The 21,793-nt window shown below is 42.6% G+C and overlaps 1 protein-coding gene and 1 long non-coding RNA gene across 2 annotated transcripts; both read left to right on the top strand.

Annotated features, from left to right (window-relative positions):
* Positions 1–2,147: 2,147 nt before the first annotated feature.
* On the top strand, positions 2,148–11,855 carry LOC128116330 (uncharacterized). The gene is made up of 3 exons (XR_008220432.1): positions 2,148–2,267; positions 7,503–7,623; positions 9,005–11,855. It is a non-coding gene; the product is annotated as an uncharacterized LOC128116330 (long non-coding RNA).
* A 1,120-nt stretch (positions 11,856–12,975) lies between these two features.
* Positions 12,976–15,957, top strand: LOC128116329 (olfactory receptor 10AD1-like). The gene has a single exon (XM_052747505.1). The coding sequence runs from the start codon at positions 13,302–13,304 to the stop codon at positions 14,136–14,138; it is 837 nt and encodes a 278-aa protein (XP_052603465.1). The 5' UTR covers positions 12,976–13,301; the 3' UTR covers positions 14,139–15,957.
* Positions 15,958–21,793: the final 5,836 nt, after the last annotated feature.

The following is a 21,793-nucleotide window of genomic DNA, read 5'->3' as shown; positions in this document are numbered from 1 at the left end:
ATTAGGACACAAAGCAACTCTCAATAAATATAGGAAAATTTAAAGAATTTTCCGTACTCTAACTGATCACAATTGAATAAGGCTAGATAGCAACAGAAAAAGAAACCACAAATCCATGAAAATTAACTAACTGTTGAGCAATGAATGAGTTGCTGAAGAAATTAAAAAGGAAATTTTAAAAATTCCTAGAATTTTGAATTCACTGCAGAATTGAATGAAAATGAAGCACACCCTACCAAATCGATGGGACACACTGAAGACAGTTATAAGGGGGAAGTCTAAATCCCCACCCCTCCCTACAGTCAGGAAGTCTCTAAAGCAACACAGGCTACTGCCATTGCTCTTAGTTGCCCACCATAACTATGTAGTAAGATCCTATTTGTAAGCAGAAGTTTCTGTCCCACCAGCAACTCTCAAATACCCAGCAGCTGCTTCCCAAATAATTGACTCGGAGGCTTAATATTACTTATAAATGTTTGGTCAATGGCTCAGACTTACTTATTATTAACTAGCCCTTATATTTAAATTAACCCATTCCTATCAATCTAGCTAGTGCCACGTGGTCCGTGGCTTACTGGTCCTCCAGCATCCTGCTTATTAGGCAGCTCTTGGTGGCTGTCCTGATCCCGCCCTTCCTCTGAGTCCTAGTTTGATTCTTCTGCCTAACCTTATCCTGTCCTGCCATAGGCCAAAACAACTTTATTATCAACCAATGGGAGAAATACATATTCATGGTATACAGAAGGACCGCCCCACAGCACCTATTACTGAAGAAACCACAATCTTTGGGGGTATGACATAGAAAAATCAATCACAAACCAACCAAGAAAGTTCTTGCCATCTAGATCTCATACTGCCCGAAGGTGCTAGGCTGGCAGCTGGCAGACACAAAGACATAAGTGGTCTTACTCACAAGTGCACCCTGCATGCAACAATATTGACCCACCAAGCAAGGTGTGGCCACTGATACAATGGTGGCGTGACTATTACGGGGTAACTAACTGATTTCCACATGTATTTGAGGACCACTCCAAAAGAGAGGATTTCATGTCTAGTGCCGTAATCTTGGTCAACAGTCCATGGCTGGGGAGGTCATGGGCCATAGGGTAGAAAATGCTATTGCTATTTTGCCAAATGGTCATGCTGTCAAATTGTCTTCTAAATATTTACAGCTTATATCCAAAGACCTGGAATGATCTCAACCTTTATCAGAGAAGCTTAGTTTTGTTTGTTTTTTGGGGGTTTTTTTGTTTTGTTTTTTTTTTGTTTTTTGTTTTTGTTTTTGCAGTGGGCAGCAGTCAACACAGCTACAAATAACCGGTCAAGGTGCTAAGAATAAGAGATTGTGAATGCGCATCTCTAAATGGAACATCTTTATTAGCCGTCCAAGAGTCGATGAACATAGAGAAAGAGGAAGTAGAAAGAATGTAAGAGCCAAAGGGTGGAGAGGAATTATGTGAAGAGTGCTGTCTTCCGGGCGTGGCATGACTCTTACACTCAAAGCAGCTACTGTAATGCACGGATGTGGTTGTCTGTGTGACATCAAGCCGTCTGAAGTTCTGGCAGAGCTATAGAGGGTGCTCTCCAGTCCTCACTCCATACCAAGCATCTACTGGCAGCTGATCGTTGCAGGGGCAGGGAGAATTCTTTTTCTGTGAGGGCGTGTCCACTGGTTTGTTTTCCACGCTCCAGGGCATGACCCCACGCATGCTCATATGGGCATGAACTCCAAAGCAAAAGAAGAAGGCATGGAGTTGAGAGAGGATCTGTTAGAGGGGCTATGAGGAAATGGGGGAGGGAATGGTGAGATTTCATTATGTACGTGTATGAAATTCTTAAAGAATAGAAAAATAAAGATGCAAGCAAAAAAACAAACAAAAAAAAAAAACCAAAAAACTCTCAAACAGAAATTCCAGGGCATTTTGTCAGTGAGCAACTCTCCTCGGGAATTCTAGGAGTGCAGTAATGTAGCTGGGCTCCTGAATGCCAGCCAATTAAGACACACTCCAAGAATAGATTATTTGTCAGTTATGATCAGATTCCCATTGGTGAGCAGTGAAAAGCAGCTCCTTCCTCCTTGATACTGAAAGCCCATTGGCTGCCCTACTACCTGCCTGTGTCTGCATGTGTGCGTGTGATTACTGCAGCTCACGATCCTATAAATATCCCGTGGGTTTGCATTAACAGAACTCACTGCACCTTTGCTCTGCATGTAAGATCAGCTCAACCAATGACTTCTCCAGCACGTGTCTCAGCTCGTGGAACAGGTTAGTGAATGTTTCGTTCCATGTGAAAGCTGACCTGGGTATCCCAGAAGTGAGCGCTTCCTAACCCCTCATTCAGGTCACACCTGTACTCTGCACACAGTGGCCACAGAGGAGGGGTGACAGATCTGACTCCAAAATCCCCGCACTTGCTGTTTCTCCTGTAGACATCGGGTTTTGTCTCTGCTATCCCAACTCTGTCTGCTTACACGCTTCCTCCTCTGTGTCTCGCTTTGTGTTGCCGTCTGGGGCTCTGCCTACCCACCCGCCCTGGCTCTGGTGAGAGAAAGATGGACTGTGTGTTACTGTCAGGATGAGTCTCCTTTTGAATTGACCTATCTACGTGGAAAGAACATGAAAAGACCTGTGTTCTCAGCCAGAGGGCTGCGGTGGGTCCTTCCAAACATCTGGTTCAGGAAGTTGACTGCATCAAACCATCAAAAAGTCCCATTATACTTATGCAGACATCTTAGTCTGTCCATTTGACTACGCATTTTCTCTAGACTCTTTATTTCTATTATTCTAGCTTCCTGCCTCCTGTGTCCCTCATCATCTTGACTTTGCACCGTTTCCCCGTCATCTTTCCACAGCAGTAGCAGAAAGGGTATTGTCCTACCTCTCTATCTTTTTCCGTTTAAATAATTTATTATCAAGTAGCTCTGTGGGAGAGATATTTGAGGACTCTCAAAAGTTAGTTTTGCCTCTTCTGCCCTGAGGCTACCTGACAAGTCAGTGCATTTTCTCCTTTCCGGGCTCCATTCCCCGTAAGTCATGCACAAGGAACCTTTTGAAACCACTCCCCATGCCTTGCCTGTGAGGAGCATGCTCAGAACTGAATGCAAACCGTGGACTCTTACAGAAACCATTGTTGCAATGGTTCTGTTTTTGCAATCTAGTCTTGTTTCCCCTTTTCCTAACATTCTCAGTCATTTCTGTATTTGATTCCATCGCGTGTTTTCACACGTCTGCCTTTCCCCCTTTGAGCTGTCTCATAACTCATTCCCCTCCCTCTTTCTCATCAGTGCTTTTTTCTCAATCCGTTTCCCCCAGTGAATAGATTTCCTGGTTGTCTATGCATTTTCCTTTCTTGCCCATTTGAGAAAAGTTGTTCAAGTGTCTTATGGAGGCTTATGAATATATTACAATGAATATAGATTCAGCCTTTCCATTTTCTCTAAGATCTACAGAATTAACAGAATTAAAAAGAAATAGAATGGGAGTTAGGCATGTGACAAGGTTTTTTTCTCTTTTTTATTAAACTTGCTTTAATTAAAATATAATTATATCACTTCTCCCCTCCCCTTCCTTCCTCCAACCTCTCCTGTGTCCCCCTATTTTACTCACTCTCAAACTGATGCCCCCTCTGTACAAAGAACTACAAGAACATGGCAGCTATTTAAGAACCCTCTGACCTAGAAAACTGGACTTTAAACAAACTATTGAGATCAAAATCCTAAACGATCTCTTCCAACATATATGGTTCGAAGAAGAAAAGGGAAAGGAAATGGTGAGGAGCAGCTGTGAGCATGCATTGGATAACCACTGTTCATTACTTAACACTGATTTTAGTATTTCTGTTATCAGTCCATCTTCCACCAACCCACACGTGAAAATGCTCTTAGCAGGGTGCTCTTAGCAAGTGGCAAAACTGAGATATAAGCATGTTTTGGACATCCACAGGCTGAACACACAAGATACAAAATGCTGAAAGTCCAAACTTGTTGAGGGTCCGTATCAATCACTTGACTTCAGGTAACCAGTTGCCTCAAAACTCAGGTACAGATCACAACGTATTCAGTATCCCTGAGGGGAGAAAAGGCCCTTCCAGCCCCCTTCAACCTGGCTACACCTTCTCAGAGATGTTGTCATGAGTGACTGAGCTAGCCCTTTGCTTTATGGTGTCTCAAAGTACACAGAATCGTTTAAAATGCTGTATTAAACCACTTTCAGGCAATGTGCGTAGGGAATATATGGAATGTAAGTGAATTTTGTTTTGGAACTTGAGGTCATCCTCAGGCTATTTCATCATCTACAGGTATGAAAACTGTGAAATTCAAAGCACTTCTGTGTCAAGCATTTCAGGGAAGAGATGCTCAACTTGACTTGGTTTATCTAAGTTCAAATCCTGAGCTCTGGGCACGTATCTACAATACCCATCTATGGTTTTCACACATAGATACTGAGTCTCAAACAAATGTGTATTTCACTCCCTAATTCTGTCCGTGTCGTTGAACAGGTAACTGCTTAGTTCTTTCAAAGGCTTTCAGATATGGTTACGTGTTCTCTTGGCTTACGTCAGTCATCTCTGCAATCAGTACACAATTTCAAGTTGGCCCAAATGATGCTAGACCTCACACGAACCGCGGTCATGCTGAGATCACAGAAGAGAACCAGTGTAATGCTTGCTCTTGCTGTTATCAGTGTCAAAAACCTTCATGATTTCTTCTAAGCCCATTCTGTGCACATACCCAAACCCTTTATATCTAGAGGCTAATTCTCTGCGTGTATTAACAGGACACATTTTCCTTCTGTTTCTCTTTGCCTCTTAGGGGTTTTGTGAGTTTGAGTATGTTTTAGTAAAGAGGGATTTTCTTTGTGTCTTCTGTTCTTTCACATTAAGTAGCCTGGAGGGGGTAATTCTCAGAAGGAAGTTATGATTGGGTTTGTTTGGTTGTTTTTATTTGTGGACAGTTTGGGCTGGCTCGGTCGCCGTCATAGCTCCTGTCAGGTCGCATATGTGACAGTGCTGTCACGTCCTGCAAGCACTCTTTTGTTGCAGATGTCCACCACATCTGGCTTTAACAATTTCTGCCGTCTGTGTCACTGTGATTCCTGAGTCTTGGGAGGAAGGGGTGAGACAGAGATGCCCATTTAGAGTGGAGTGTGCCACAGTGTCTTCTTCTCTGCTAGGTAATCAGTGGCGGGGCTCTGTATCAATCACCATCTACTGCCAAAGGCTTGCTGATGGTTGAGAGATGTATGGGTCTATGGGTATAAAGAGAAGAACACAAGGGAAAGCTTATTACGGTGTCCATTTAGCAGAATAATAGTGTTGGATTCTGCCCCAGAGCCTATAACCTAGCCCAAAGCAGGGGTGTGACCCTGTTAAAATTATTATATTTAAGGAACTTGTAGGGTTAGTCTGAGTCATAGTTAAGAAAGGGTTGAACATAAATCTCAGCCTTGCTGAGGCCTGGACAAAATGAGTAGCACCAGAAAGCCTGTTGCTGGGACTTAGTCAGAACTCAGCACCCGTGTCCCTTAATTCCAGGAGCAATCCTAACAATTGGTTAAATGTTGATTCCAACATGTAAAGGGTTCAGAGTATCCCATAACCAACCTATCTGCGGGTCCAGTGATTCCTTTCCACAATGGCCAGGTGAAATTCCTAGAATTCCTATTCATCAAACCTGTAACATCTTCTATGTGGTGATTTACAATGCTTCGACTCTCAGAGTTTCCTAATTTTTTTGCAACTGTCCAGACATCTATTTCTTTTTGTTTTAGTACTGAAAGAAATCATATCATTTATGGCTATCTAAAGTCTGTATGCCTAGGAGTCGTTACGCTCGATGCACTCTGGTTAGCTATGCCGTGAGTTTAACTGTCACTACACGTAATATCTTTTTTACGTTAAATGCATACTAATGTGCTAAGAATTCTGAGTTTCCAAAAGAGAAGAGTATTTAAAAATAGATCTTTGATGTTTGCAATGCCAGCATGGAGGTGGTGGTGTGTGGGGTGCTGGTGCAGGAAGTGACGAGTTCAGGTCTATCTGAGCCACTCAGCAAGACCCTGTCACACACACAAAAATGAAATAAAAAAATAACCCTCTCATAGCTCCATTCTTTATAAGCAATCTTTTATTGAGGCCAAAGAAGTTTCGTTTTAATTAAATGTAGCCATGAATATTCCAAACACACTGATCTACACCTTGCTTTTTGTTTCACTTTAATTATATATTTATCATGGATTTGTGAATATAGTTTTAATAGCTACAAAATATTTCATTCATTTTTCTAAGTAACAATTCCCATGCGATAGTTCCTAAGTTTCTCTCTACACACAATGCTGGCATGTACAATTTCATGTATAAAGATTCTTAACTGGTAATTTATGAAATTTTCAATGGATCCATCCACTTAGACGTAGTAAGTTTCTGTCACGTCATCCTGTGCCAAGCACTGTCTCAAAAATTTCCTAAGAATTCTTCATTTTGTCCTCGAGTTAACCCAATAATATTGGAACTGTTATTGTTTTTGTTTTTGGAGATGAGGGAACTGAAACCTGGTAACTTAAATAACTTAAATCACATACATGGTAAAGTGGGAGAACCAGGGTTTAAATCCAAGTCCTTGATCTTCCCAAGTGGTAAATGGTCTCTACATTAAAGGAATGAATGTATTTTTATTAATTCTTTGAGAATCTCATACCATGTATTTTGACCATATTCTCCTCCAACTCCCCCGCCCCCTGCCTTATCCTCCGAGCTTTCCAAGACCCCTACTTCCTGTACTTTCTGTCCTTTTTAAAAATTATTAATAACCTATCAGCTCGAATTTGTGATGTCCGTATACTTCCTAGTGTGAGGCGAGACTCTGGAGTGGGGTGGACCTACCAGGACCACACTCTTAAGGGAGACTGACTCTCTCTCTCTCTCTCTCTCTCTCTCTCTCTCTCCCCTAGAAGCCATCAACTGACAACAAACCTCAGTTAGGGACTTATTACCCTCCCCCTCCGTGCTTGAATGTTGACAGACTTGATGTCCTGCAGGTTAAGCACAGACAACCACGGCTGCTGTGAGTGCAGCAGCCCCGTGTGTCTGGGCGACCTCATTTCTCTCCAGTCTTCCCAGAACTCTGGCTCTTACAATCTTTAAGCTCTCTTTTCCAAGATGATCCCAGAGCCTTGAGGAGGGTTGAGATATAGAAGTCCTGTTTGTGTCCAAGCCCCCATGGACACCTATTCCTGGCATTTTGACCAGTTGTGAGTTTCTAAGTTAGCCACCTCTGTACAAGGAAATTTCTCTGATGAGGTCTGACAGCTACACTAGTCTATGAGTAGAGAGATGAATCTGGAAGACAGTTTGATACTATGTCCATTTAGCAAAATAATCGCAGGTTGTGCTGGATAGTTTTATGTCAACTTGATACAATCTAGCATCATTCTGGGAGAAGGAGCCTCCGTTGAGAAAATGCCCCACCAGATTGCACTGTGTTAACAAGCTGTTTCTTCCAGAGTGGATCCAACATCAGATGTTCTCCCTGGTGTAGCTCAGCTTCTGGTGTCATGGAGTCCTCTCTCTTATCTGCTGCAGTGATCCTGTGACCGACCATTTTAGTCACGGCAACACAATGAGGTAAGGCATGAGTCCTTCCGAGAGTCCCATTTTGAATGTGCCATAGTGTAGAGAACTGAATAGCGGATCAGAATTATTGCCTGTTCTGGGCGAATTTTAGACAGACGTTCTGGCATCCCCAGTATAGACTGAGGCAGAACCACAAAAGCAGGGAAGAAATGCACTCTCCTCAAAGGAAAGCATTTGTAGAATGGCTCTCGTTCATTTTCATTGTGGTGTTGTCCTGGAGCCAGATGTATCGGCTCTAAGGAGCTAAGTATTTGATTGTCAAGAATTCTGAAACCTGGCAATCAAATCATAGTCATTAGTAACAGATAATTTGATTTACAACTAAGTAAATTATGCTTAAAAACAAGCACAGTAAACATTCAAAAATCATCACTTCCTAGTTTGGTCCACTGCATTTCACTGTCATCTATGCCTTCAGTTTGTATGCATGATGTGTGTGCATGAGTGTCTGTGTGTGTATGATGTGTGTTTACATGTGTGTTCAATATCGGTGTATGCGGGGAGGTGTGCGCATGTCATGGCACATTTGTGGAAATGAGAGGACAATCTCAGCTGCTGGTCCTCATCACCCATCTTGTGTGAAGCAGGGTCTCTCTGTGCTGTCTGCAGCTGCGCAGCAGCATGCCAAGGAGTCACCTGTCTCTGTCTCACAGAGTCCTACAAGAGCCCTGGGATTGGAGCCACACCCAACTTCACATGGTTTCTAGAGATTCAAACCCAGGTGGTTCTTCACACTTGTGCAGCAAGCTCCCTACCCACTGAACCATCTTCTGAGCTCTATGCTCTCAGTCTTTGCATCGTTATGTGGTGGGGAAATCACTTAATGGTGACCTGACGTCTACCTCTTCATAAGTAGCAGTGTTACATTAGCAGCTTGAAATACATCATGCTGGGAGTGATATCCCTCCCTAAAGCATTTTGTTAAGACTATGCCACCACAACGCTGCTTTAACTCATTTGTTTTGTTTTGTTTTGTTTGACTAGTACTTGTAGGCTATTCAAAGCCCATAAGTAAAGGCAAGGAAACTTCTAGAGTCAGGGTCTCTGGGTTTGAATTTCAGCTTCACTACTTACTGTCTGACCTCGGGAAAGGTGTTGATCCTTCCTATAAAGCAAGGACGAAATAAAGACTACCAACCACATAGGATAATTTCAAAGCTTAAAGGAGCTGTGATGTGTGTGTGTAAAACATGGAATGTGCAGCACCATTTGTTTTGATTATTTTAATGTAGAATCAGATAGTGTCATGGAAACATCTTTCTAGTCTTATTTTACTAAGAATTGTTTAAAGTCGGTATTAATGTCTAATTTTATCAAATGTCCCTAAACACCTACGTAATTAGAGGATTTAACTTTTCATGTATTAATACAGTGAGCCATGTAGCTGCGTTCCCACTAGAAGACACTCAGATCCCAGCAATGAACACCACTTGGCCATGGTGTGATCCTGTTTGAGTGCAGTACTGAATTCTATTCGGTAACGATTCATTTTGTCCATTGTACCATCATTAGTACATTTTCTTGGTTATATATCCTTCATATACTCTCAAAGGTCCTGTTCTTAATAGCTTGATTGCTTTATGAAGATATTAAAGATTTTTTAATTTATATTTTCACAAATTTCACTAGCCTTGGAAAACATATGAAACTTGCTACAAGATATAAAGGACTTACCTGTGCAGTTGCCAGAAGCTAGGGCTATTAGGACCTTAGTGTTGGCCACCTTTACCTATTTTCATGATTCTCAGGCTTGAATGCACATTAAAATCGCCTGCAGAACTTTAAAAATTACTCATGTGTATGTGTGTGGGGGGAGGGGTGATAGATATGCTGTTATTTTGATTCATCCCATAATACAAACATTTATCAGAACATCATATTGTACTACATACACATACACATTATCTTCTATCTGTCTGTCTGACTGTCTATCTCTAGCTCTCTATTTATCTATCATCTATCTATCATTTATCAATCTCTATCAACTATCAACTATCTATCTATCTATCATCTATCTGTCTATCTATCTATCTATCATCTATCTATCTATGATTGTTATTTGTCAATTCAAATTTTAATGCACTGATGCCTGAATACCTCCCAATACCTACTGTTTTAATGGTCTGGTAAACAGTCTGGGCATATGCGGTGTTTTTAAAATTCTCCAGGAGAGTATAACATGTAGCCAGCATTTGGAACTACTTACAACATTCAGCAATGAGGAATTTCACTCAGGATATTAGTCTAACTTCATCTTTTTTCAATGAATTTTAATGATTTATGGTAATCCATAATAATGCTCGTTTCTTCCCTGCTTTTAAACTGATCCTAGAATCTTGCAAAACACTGTTGCATGATTGTTTTTTGCTGTGTTGGAGTCTGATGTACTCATTGAGGTTACATAGGAAAAGTAAACTCTCTCTTCTTGGTGGGAAACCTATTCACACTTTAAGAGAACTCTCAGATTCTGCCTACGTCTTCACTTCAAAGGCCCCTGCAATGGTTTGTTATGTAATTCTAGATCTGTGCTGCTGTGGGATGTTCTGTATGGCAAATGTGTTGCTAATTAGTCAATAAATAAAACACTGATTGGCCATTGGCTAGGCAGGAAGTGTAGGCGGGACCAGGAAGAGAATAAAGCTGGGAAGTGGAAGGCTGAGTCAGAGAGACACTGCCAGCCGCCATGATGAGAAACAGCATGTGAAGGTGCCGGTAAGCCACAAGCCATGTGGCAAGGCATAGATTTATAGAAATGGATTAATTTAAGCTTTAAGAACAGTTAGCAAGAAGCCTGCCACGGCCATACAGTTTGTAACCAATATAAGTCTCTGTGTTTACTTGATCGGGTTTGAGCGGCTTGGGACTGGCGGGTGAGAGAGATTTGTCCTGACTGTGGGCCAGGCAGGAAAACTCTAGCTACAAATGGCGCCCAACGTGGGGCAAGAGTTTCCACCTAAAAACTGAAAAAAAAAGATACTAAAACGGAGCTAAAAACAGTTTCCTAATTGTCTCTCTCAAATGAGCGGCAGCTACCAGTTTGAGCTACTGGTGGGTTCCTAGAGTGCATGCTCAACCTGCAGTATGGCGGGAATGAGGCCTCTGCAAGTGGCACATTAAGCTACATGGTGGATTTAGCCTTTGCTAGTACAAAACAAAAAAGGGTTTCTGGGCTACTTGCTGCTTGGATAAAAGCATAGACCCACGATAGCTCCCAGAGCTGGCGGTAAACCACAGCCATGTTGGGAAGCTGAGGTGGGCGGAGCCAGCAGCCACAGCTGCTGCAGTTTAAGGCAATAGATTCACAATAAGACAGATTCAGATGTAATAGTTTACAATGTGTGTAAAATATACGTAGGCTTGAAAGAGACAAAAAAGGTGATATATACAGTTATAGAAACAAATACATAGTTTTAAAAAATAATGTCTTTAAAGAGACAATAAAGGTAGTATAAAAAATAAGCCACGTAAAAATGGATATTACACAGAAAATCTGGATTGTGTTGTCTTTGGGATTTTTAACTGCAGAAAAACATTTGATTGTAAAAGCTGTTGAGTTAAACCAATATATATATTTTAAAGATACCTTGACTTCAAAATTTGGATATAAGGATGTGTTGCTTTGGAAAAGAGTCTCTTTTGTTTCCACAGAAAGCCAGAGGCTATAGATTTGTTCCAGATTAAGATACATCAGGTTTGACCAGCCAAGACCCCCTGAAAGGTCTCCGATGACACCATGGCCCAGATGATCCAACATCCAGAACGGTTTGAAGGCATCTGGCTCAGACGATACAGCCTCATGGACTATTCCATAATCCTAAAATTTTCTTTGTTTCCCCATAAGATACAGCGCCCCCCTCCAACAGGAAGTAGTAAGAGAAGCTACGCCCAAATTCCCAAATTATATGTAATAAATTATATGTGGCAAGGCATAGATTTATAGAAATGGATTAATTTAAGCTTTAAGAACAGTTAGCAAGAAGCCTGCCACGGCCATACAGTTTGTAACCAATATAAGTCTCTGTGTTTACTTGATCGGGTTTGAGCGGCTTGGGACTGGTGGGTGAGAGAGATTTGTCCTGACTGTGGGCCAGGCAGGAAAACTCTAGCTACACTGTGCCATCCTGTTTGTCTCTAAACACAATTCCACCAATTTAAGACCACTTCGACAAACCAGAAAACTATGGAAATATCAGTCAGGTAGTTGGCTGGGCAGGGGAGTAAGCAGACAACCAGAAGATTAGTGGGTGAGTAAAATTAGGCTGGATATTCTAGGGGTCAGCTTCTCACTATTTCTCCAATGCCCAGAATATACAGCATCAAAAGCAAACAAGAGAGAACTGAAATGTAAGCTGTTGATGTTGGTGCCCATGGTGTGTTAGTGTCGGCTCGGCAATCATCAGATGCTCCACTAGGCTGTGAGATGTTGATAGTGTGGGGTGGAGCTCTTGCCTATATTGATATGGGAGCTGAAGGTAATCCTTAATCTCTCTTCAATTGTGCTGTGAGTCTTGAACTTCTCTCTGTATATAAGTAGGAGAGATTGAAGATGGTATTTCAGGACAAAATCCTACAATCAATCAATCCATGGTTGATAGTCACAGTATTGCAGTCTACAATAGCCCTGACATTTTCTGTGCCTTTAATAGAATTTAGTGTAATTATAATTTGCTACCCTTTTTGTTTATTTACCCCTAGTCTATACTTATGGAAGTAGGTTATCCAAATAGCTTCTTATACTGGCTAGTCTTTAACACAAACCTAAACATACCAGGGAAGAAGGAATCTCAGTTGAGGAATTGCTTCCATCAGATTGCCCTGTGGGTATACCTGTGGGGCATTGTCCTAACTGATACTCGATGCAGGAGGGCCAAGCCCATGGACAGTGCCGTGTTTGGGAGTATGTGCTTGGACTGTATTAAAAAAGGTGGCCGAACAAAGCCAAGGAGAGAAAGGCAGTATGCAATGTTCTTCCAGGGTCTCTGCTTCAGTTCTTGTCTATGGGTTCCTGACTTGAGTTTCTGCCTTGGTTTCCTTTAATGATGGACTTTAACCTAGGGCCAAAATAAACCTTTGCCTTCCCAGGTTGTAGGCAGAAGTTATTTGCTTCCCAAATAACCAGCACAAAAACTTAATATTAATTGTAAATGCTCAGCCGATAGCTCAGGCTTGTTACTAACTAGTTCTTACAACTTAACCCCTTTCTATTCATCTATGCTGCCCTGAGGCTCATGACTTTTACCTCTATCCCATTTTATGTGTCTGACTCTTTATGTGCCTGGTTGGTGACTCCTTGGACTCCACCTTTCCTCTTCCCAGCATTCTTAGTTTGGTTGTCCCACCTATACTTCCTGCCTGGCTGCTGGCTAATCATCTTTTTTATTAACAATGAGATCAATACATATTCACAGTGTACAGGATTATTCCATGGCACTGGGTTGCTTTTAGTCATTGTTTATTTTCACAGCAACAGAAAATCAAAGTAGATCACTCCTATACTCTGTTCACTTACCCGTCCTTCCTTCCTTCCCTCTCAAAGCAGACTCCAAAGGGTGGACCTACAGAAGAATAGCAGCACAGTGACCGAGTTCATCCTCGTGGGCTTTGAGCAGAGCTCCCCTTCTACCCGAGCTTTGCTCTTCAGCCTCTTCCTGGCTCTCTACAGCCTCGCCATGGCCATGAATGGCCTCATCATCTTCATCACCTGGACTGACCCCAGGCTCAACAGCCCCATGTACTTCTTCCTCGGACACCTGTCTTTCCTGGACATCTGCTTCATCACCACCACCATCCCACAGATGTTGATCCATCTGGTGACCAAGGACCACACGGTCTCCTTTGCCTCCTGTTTGACTCAGATGTATCTGGTCTTTGGTGTGGGTGTGGCCGAGTGCATCCTCTTGGCTTTCATGGCCTATGACCGTTATGTTGCAATCTGCCACCCACTGAACTATGCCCAGATCATAAGTCGGCAGGTGTGTGTCAGGCTGGTGCTAACTTCTTGGATCTTTGGGATGGTCAATGGCATCCTTCTTGATTACATGACATTTCGGGGCCCGTTCTGCAGAGAAAACCACATAGAAAACTTCTTCTGTGAGGCCCCCATAGTGATTACTCTCTCCTGTGGGGACCCTAAGTTCAGCCTGAAGGTGATCTTTCTTGATGCCATCGTGGTGCTGCTCAGCCCCATGGTGCTCATTGTCACCTCCTATGCCCGCATCCTGACCTCCATCCTCAGCAGAGCCTCCTCCTCAGGCAGGGGGAAGACCTTCTCCACTTGTGCCTCTCACCTGACTGTGGTCATCTTCTTCTACACCTCAGCCATGTTCTCTTACATGAATCCCCGCAGCACCCATGGGCCTGACAAAGACAAGCCTTTCTCCCTCCTCTACACCATCATCACGCCCATGTGCAACCCCATCATCTACAGCTTCCGCAACAAGGAAATGAAGGGGGCCATGGGGAGGGCCCTTGGGAGAGGCAACCTGGCCCAGGCAGAGTCTGTCTAGCCTGAAATTCCCTGGAGGGATTCAACCTACTGTAAATAGAGGCTTGTCCCTTTTCCACTCTTTACTCCCCAACACTGGAGGGCCTATGAAAGGACATTCATGCCTTCCTTGGCACCAGACTCAGACCTTGAAGTCATTTCTCCTGATGCCTAAGGCTCATGTCTTGAGTTGACTTCTAGCACAGACTGAGCCTCTCTGGTTTCTCTTGGTAATGTGTTTTTGTGATTGGAGGGACAAATGCAGTACACTAGGGTGTGTGTCACTAACTGAGGAGAGGCAGGCATGCTTCTCAAGATAAAGCAATTGGTGTAAAAACCAAAATGATTTGCTTAGGGAGAGCTTTTGCTTAGGGAAGAGAATAGTTTGAAAATCAAAGTGTGGAGGCAGTGGGTTGGAGAAATATTGTGTGAGGTATGCAGAGTCCTATCCCTGTGTGGTGGCCCACAAATTCTTTAAGAGAAAAAGAGGAATTTATAGAGAAAAAGGGGAATCAATCAGTGGAATTTTATTACTTGCCAAACCCAGCAAGAGGAGGCACAGAATTCTAGACTAATGTTTAAGAGGGAGAATAGAACTAGACTCAAAGCCCAAAAGCACCAGCTTGTCTTGCTTGTGATCATAACCTGGGAGTTCCCTCTGTATCACAAAAGGTCCCAGGGTCAGGGAGCCTTTGAGGAACTTAAGTCGTTCAACAATAGAGCAGGGCTGCTTTAACACGTTGTCACATGTTGTTTTTACCCCCTTGCCCCAGCTTCCTAACAGAGAAGATACGTGCACGAGCTACCAGGCCCGGCTCTATCTGAAGTTTCTCTCACCATCCTGGCCATAGGTTGTACTGTTTAATACCCTTATTTTCCTCGTAAGCTGGGTCCCGGTAGCTGGACCTTTATTAACCATCTCAGTGAACACACTTGCCTTCCTTGCACAATGCCTCCCTTGCACAATGCCTCCCTTGCCCAATGCCTCCCTTGCACAATGCCTCCCTTGCCCAATGCCTCCCTTGCCCAATGCCTCCCTTGCCCAATGCCTCCCTTGCACAATGCCTTCCTTATACAATGCCTTCCTTGCACAATACCTTCCTTGCCTAAGAAGAGTTGCTGGAAGGATGCAGGAGGATGGAGAGACAGTGTGTGAACCCATTTGATCTTGGCTCCTTTGATTACCCAGGTTCTGCAACCTTGATCCCAGAGTCACAGATATCTCTGTCCCCTTCCCATTCCCCTTAAGGTTGGACATGATTGAAGAAGAAATAGGAAACACGAATGATCTATAAGCACAAATTTAAATGTGTAGTTTAACTATTCCTATAAATATTGAGACAGGCATATAATTGTAACATTACCAAACAATCAAGAAAAAAGTCTGATTTTGAACATTGCTATAGTTAGGCTCCTAGATGTCCATAAAGGCCCATAAGTTAAAGGCTTCATTATACTTTCTCTCTGGGATGTTCCCCTACAGGCTCCCATTTTGAACACTTGGTCCCCAACTTGCGGTACTATTTGGAAGGTTCTGGAGCTTTTAGACAGTGAAGTGGGAGGCCAAGGCTATGGTGGTAAAGGCAATACTCAGTCCTGGTTTAGATCTTGGGCTCTGACTCCTGGTCTGTACCATGGGAGCAGCTGCTGTCCCTTGCTCCCAAATCAGCAATGCAGACCTACTAGGCTGCTCCCTTGGTAGGACAGTCCACACGAACCCTTCTTTAGAGCGCCCTCCTTAGCTTTACTCACTACACTGCTTGACCTGTCTGTTGCCTGATTTTACTCCTTCAGGAAGACCAGAACCAAAGGACGGTCCCTACATCTGTCACACAACTATAACTGTGTTGGGATTAAACTGCAGTTTCATGTCTAGTAGTATATGTTTTTTTTTTCTTTTTTTGGTTTTTCGAGACAGGGTTTCTCTGTAGTTTTGCGCCGTTCCTGGAACTCACTCTGTAGACCAGGCTGGCCTCGAACTCACAGAGATCTGCCTGCCTCTGCCTCCCGAGTGCTGGGATTAAAGGCGTGCGCCACCACCTCCCGGCTAGTAGTATATGTTTTTATGAACCTGGGTGCATTGGTGCTTGGTGAGCCCCTCGTTTAGAACTGTAACACCCTCTTCATAGATTGTTTCATTGTTTAGTGTTAAATGACCCTGTTTTATCTCTTCTGAGAACTTTTTGTGTGAAGTCTTTTTCATCAGGTATTAGAACAGTGATGCCTGATGGCTTCCTAGTTCCACTAGCTTGGAATATCTTTTTCTATCCTTTCACCCTAAGGTGGTATCTGTCTTTGATGATGCACTGTGTTTCTTGGAGGCAGTAGAAGGAGAGAACTTCATTTCTAATCCAATATGTCAGTTTGATCATTTTTATTAGGGAATTGAGCCCATTGATATTCAGTGGTTATTAAGAGGTACGCGTTAATTCCTGTCATTCTGTTAATTTTGTGGGTTTTGCTTCATTCTCGTTTGCTTAAACTACTCTGGCATTCTTTTCTCTGGAGCATCTTGAAATGCTAAAACACATCACTAAATGTGTTTGCTCTTCTCTTCAGTCTGAAGTATTTCTTACATCCTTTGTAGAGCTGGCTTGGTGGGTATGAATCCACTTAGCCCGATTTTGTCCTGGAACGTTTTTGTTTCGCCTTCAATTACGGCAGACACTTCCGGGTGTTGTGGCTTACATGAGCAGCTGTGGCTTTCAGAATTTGAAATCTCTCTTGGAATATTTTCATTTCCTCTTTGGGATCTTTGAACATATTTGTAATCATTTATTTGAATTCTTTTTTTTTTTTTTTTTTTTTTTTTTTTTGGTTTTTCGAGACAGGGTTTCTCTGTGTAGCTTTGCGCCTTTCCTGGGACTCACTTGGTAACCCAGGCTGGCCTCGAACTCACAGAGATCCGCCTGGCTCTGCCTCCCGAGTGCTGGGATTAAAGGCGTGCGCCACCACCGCCCGGCTATTTGAATTCTTTGTCTGGAATTTTGTCTAAGTCCCTTTCATCGGAGGCCATATTTACAGGAGTGATTTTTCAAAGACATATGTTGTCCTAGTTTTGTTTCTGCATTGGGGCCTTTATATCTGGTGTTAGATTGATGGTTGTGGGTGTTTTTTATTTATTTAAGTTGTCTTTCAATGGAGGTATTGCAATGTTCAGGGTATGGTTGAAGTGCTATTTTCCTCTATTAGATTGGTGTCCTACGCTGTCTTAGTCAGGGTTTCAATGGCTGTGAAGAGACACGATGACCACAGCAACTCTTATAAAGGAAACATTTAACTTGGGTGGCTTACAGTTCAGAGGTTTAGTCCATTATCATCATGGTGGGAAACATGGTGGCGTGCAGGCAGACATGGTGCTGGAGAAGCAGCTGAGAAGTCTACATCTTGTGCAGGCAACAGGAAGTGAACTGTGTCACTAGGTGTAGCTTGAGCATGGGAGACCTCAAGCCCACCCCCACAGTGACACACTTCCTCCAACAAGGCCACACCTCCTAATGGTGCCACTCCCACTGGGGGCCATTTCTTTCAAATCACCACAGGGGTGCCAGGCTTTCCTCTAAAAGTCAGCTTCATTCTGTAACAGTAGTCAGTATCCAGGAGTTAACTCACCATGAACACAGAATAATAGTCACCCACAAAACAATCACGACTTAAGTACAAATTATTTTAGGGAGTACAGTACAATATAAAATACTAGTAGTATTTTGTGTGCTAGCATATTAGCTGTTGTGGGTATAAGTAGAACCAAAAAGGGGGAAAAAAAACTCAGTGGGACTAGTGATTAGTATCAGGGTGGTATAGGAAATGGAGGTGGATGAAAAACCTTTTGCAGGTGTAGGAAGGTGAGGTACAGTCACAGGGCTATTCGGTGAGATGGCAGTAATATTAAGCAGAGCTGTAAGCAGTTATTTGAAAATAGTAGTTGATGCAGAGACACACAGCTGCTCAAGGTACTAAGTGTACATGATTGGTGGTTACTCATCCTTCCATAGAACATCCATGTTGCCTTCCAAGGCTCAAAAGATGTGAAATGGATGTCAGCCAGACTATGGAGAGGAGGGCCATGGGATGGCTTCTAAGTATGTTTGTTGCATTCATGAGCAGCTATTTCTTGAGAGCTGTCGGTAGTTGACGACTGCTGTGGAAAGTGGGAAGTCATTGTCTTCAGTGGTCTAGCCACTGGTGAGCTACCCATGCTTCAGTGGAGAGCTTCACACCCATGCCCCGGTGGGCAGCTCCGATTAAACTTAGTGGGCCACAAAACAGACAGATAATAGTGGGGCGTGGACTTAGTGCGTGGTGTGGGAGTGGGAGAAGAGGGTAAGAGGGTGAGAGGGTGAATGTGATTAGACTGTATCATATACCTCCATGAAATTATGAAAGAATGAACTCATTTTAAAATATTGAAAAAAGTTACATTTAATATAATATAAAGTTCAAGAGAGAAAAACAAGCACTTAAGAATAGAAATGAACATACTAAAGTGTTAGCAAAATAGACAAAAACAAAGAAAATTATAGCCAAATTATACTTACAAGCCAATAAACAGACCCATGCCTGCACTCCCACCAACCCGGTCACACATACATAGTGGTAACCCACGGGAGGGACATTGTTTTAAGTTTTTTCTTTCAGTGGGCTCTTCCTGCTTTCACACACTGAGCGTTGTCCTTTGGGGCACTTTGCTCAAGCAGAGTAGAAAGCTGGTAGGCTCAGTGGTCCTGTGAGGTCAAGCCTGTATATTCCTCATGTGTCAACACAGCAATTCCACACCCCTGTGAACCTTGGAACTTGACATTGCTCCGTTCTACATCCCACCTCTCCAGACCTAGGGCATGCCTGCTGGATCACCCCCAGAAGATCCTGCCTCTGCCATCTCATGGTGAGGCTCCTTGTGCCCATGTGCCCTATCCTGGCTTACCACCAATTCAGTGCCCACCTCCACTAACATGTGGTAAAAATACCTTGTCTCTGGTCACCTTGCCCTCACAGGGGGCTTTTGTGTCTCAAGGCTGTCTTTGTTCATGGATAATATGATCATCTTCAGAAAGAAACTTAAAATGCAGTTCATTAAAATTAGTGGTGTTCAAAATGTTGTTGGATACAAATTAACACACAAAAATCCAATTGATCACTATTTTAAAAAAAGTAGAAAATATACATTTTAAGGATTTTTTTTAGACACAGTCTCACTATATTGCCCTGCCTGGCCTAGAACTCACAGAGGTCTGCCTGTCTCTGCTTCTCAAGTGCTGGGATTAAAGGCGTGCACCACACTATCTGAGCCATTTTTATTGTTTTGATTAATAATAATTATATTTATGTGTAATGATTTGATACATGTACATATTATGCAATGATCAAATCCTAGTGATTACTCTATCACCACCATGCAGTTCTATCATTTCTTTTTTTTTTTTTTTAAGATTTATTTATTTATTATGTATACAGCATGTATGACCAGAAGAGGGAGCCAGATCTCATTACAGATGGTTGTGAGCCACCATGTGGTTGCTGGGAATTGAACTCAGGACCTCTGGAAAAACAGTCAGTGGTCTTAACCTCTGAGCCATCTCTCCAGCCCTATCATTTCTTAATGATGAAATCATTCTAAAATTTCTCATTTATCTAGTTTGGAATATAGAATACAATATTACTGGCTTTGTGCATCCTGCCTTGGACTAGGACTAGGGACTAGCATTTATCCCTCCAGCTACATGTATCTTTGGGCCTATTGAGCAACTTCTCCCTAGCTCTCCCTCTCTTTCTCTCTCTCTAGTCTCTGGTAACCATTATTCTGTCCTCTTTTTCCATCCATGCAGCTTTTGGTTCTAAATATAAGTGAGATAACATTTTAAATAGTATGCAAAATGTAAATCACATTGGAATGATTTTAATGAAAATGGAAACTCTTCATAGAAAAAACTGCATTTCAAAATTATAAAATGGCACTAACCATAAAAATCTAAATGAATGGAACTATGTGGAGACTTACTTCAGAACATATATCCAAACAGTTCTTTGGACTAGAGTCAGACCACATTCTGAACAATTCTTGTTCTGACATAACTACACTTTCATCCCCAAACACACCGAATAGATCTGCTGTGAGAAGTGATGTTTGGGAGCTGGGGATAGAGCCAAGCTGACAGAGAGCTTGTCTAGTATGCAGAAGTATGTATGGTATGTATCTATAAGGGTTCAATGTTTAGCACAGCATAAACCTGGTGCTCCATGCCTATACTCTCAGCACTTCGGGAGTAAAGGCCAAAGGATCCAGAGTTCAAATTCATCCTTGGTTACACAGCAAGTGTGTGGCCAGGCTGGCTACATGAGGCTCTGTCTTAAAAAACACATAGATAGATAGACAGACAGATGGATGGAAGGATGGATGGATGGATAGATGGGTGGATGGATGGGGGGTGGAGTGTCGGAGGTGGGTGTGGATAGAAGGAAGGAAGTGACATTTCAACACTGCAACCTTTAGACAAACCACAACTTACTTGAGTCAGCATTTCCTAGGAAAGGACTGTCATGGGGAATGGTTGGAATCTTGCTGCATGTTTGGGTTGGAATTCTGTGAGTGAAAGGTTGACAGAAGTTGTAGAAACATGAGCAATGAGCTCCTTACTTGTACCAGTTGACACGTCTTTCAACTCAAGATGTTCTTGAACATTTTAAAGAGCTTTGATGAGCTTGTTTCTGAGATATTTGAGTGTCTATATGTATTAGTTTGCTTTCTGCTGCTATAACAAAACATCATAAGGAAAAGCAACTTAAGGAGGAAAGGGCTTATTTGGCTTATAGGTCACATTCTATCATAAGGTGAAGCCAGGGCAGGAACCTGGAAACAGGAACTGAAGCAGAATCCATGGAGGAACATTGCTTACTGGCTTGCTCCCCATGGCTTGCTCAGCCTGCTTTCTTATACATCCCAGGACCCCTTCCCAGGGATGGCACTGTCCACAGAGGATAGGGCCCTCCCATATCAATTACTAATCAAAAAATGCCATACAGACTTGTTCAGGCAATCTGATGAAGGGTTCTTCTCAGCTGAGTTTCCTCTTCTCAGATAACCCTCAATTATATCAAGTTGGCAAAACCAAAACCAAACCAAAACCAACCAAACCAACCTAACAAATGAACAAAAAAAAAAACCAACCAGGACACTGTATGAAGAAGCATTAGACATTTTATACTGCAAAAGTTTATTTCTTCATGTTTTGAGTTTGTGCCTTATTATATACAAACTAAGATATGTTGCCAACCTGTCCTAAGTATATTAGACTGAGTAAAAACCACCGAACTGGAAGAGGATGGTAGAAGACACATTGGGAGTGTCCCTCCACATTTAGAATGAATCAGAACACAAGCATCATACATTTGCACTATACAGCAACCCGAGGTTTCCAGGAGGTGAAGAGCTGCTGGGAGTCAGTGGAAGTTCTCTGGGTCATGAAGGATTTAAAAGGGCAGCTAAGTCAGTAGACGTCAAGGAAGGTTTGGGAAGAATGAGGAGTAAGTTGGAGTGGAGAGAAATTCTGCTTTTTGGAAGAGAATTGTGATACTGAAGAGGAGGAAAGGATGGGGGTTCTGAAGAGAAATCAATCTATAGACATGCTTGCTCCATTGGGGAGATCCTCTGTCTATGCTTCTCACCTTATTATGGTCCTG

This window comes from Peromyscus californicus, unplaced genomic scaffold (assembly GCF_007827085.1).
Source record: "Peromyscus californicus insignis strain IS unplaced genomic scaffold, ASM782708v3 Scaffold_20__1_contigs__length_68692818, whole genome shotgun sequence".
NCBI classification, from domain to species: domain Eukaryota; kingdom Metazoa; phylum Chordata; class Mammalia; order Rodentia; family Cricetidae; genus Peromyscus; species Peromyscus californicus.
Note: the sequence above shows the minus strand (reverse complement) of the source record. Positions and strands in the feature narration are given on the sequence as shown.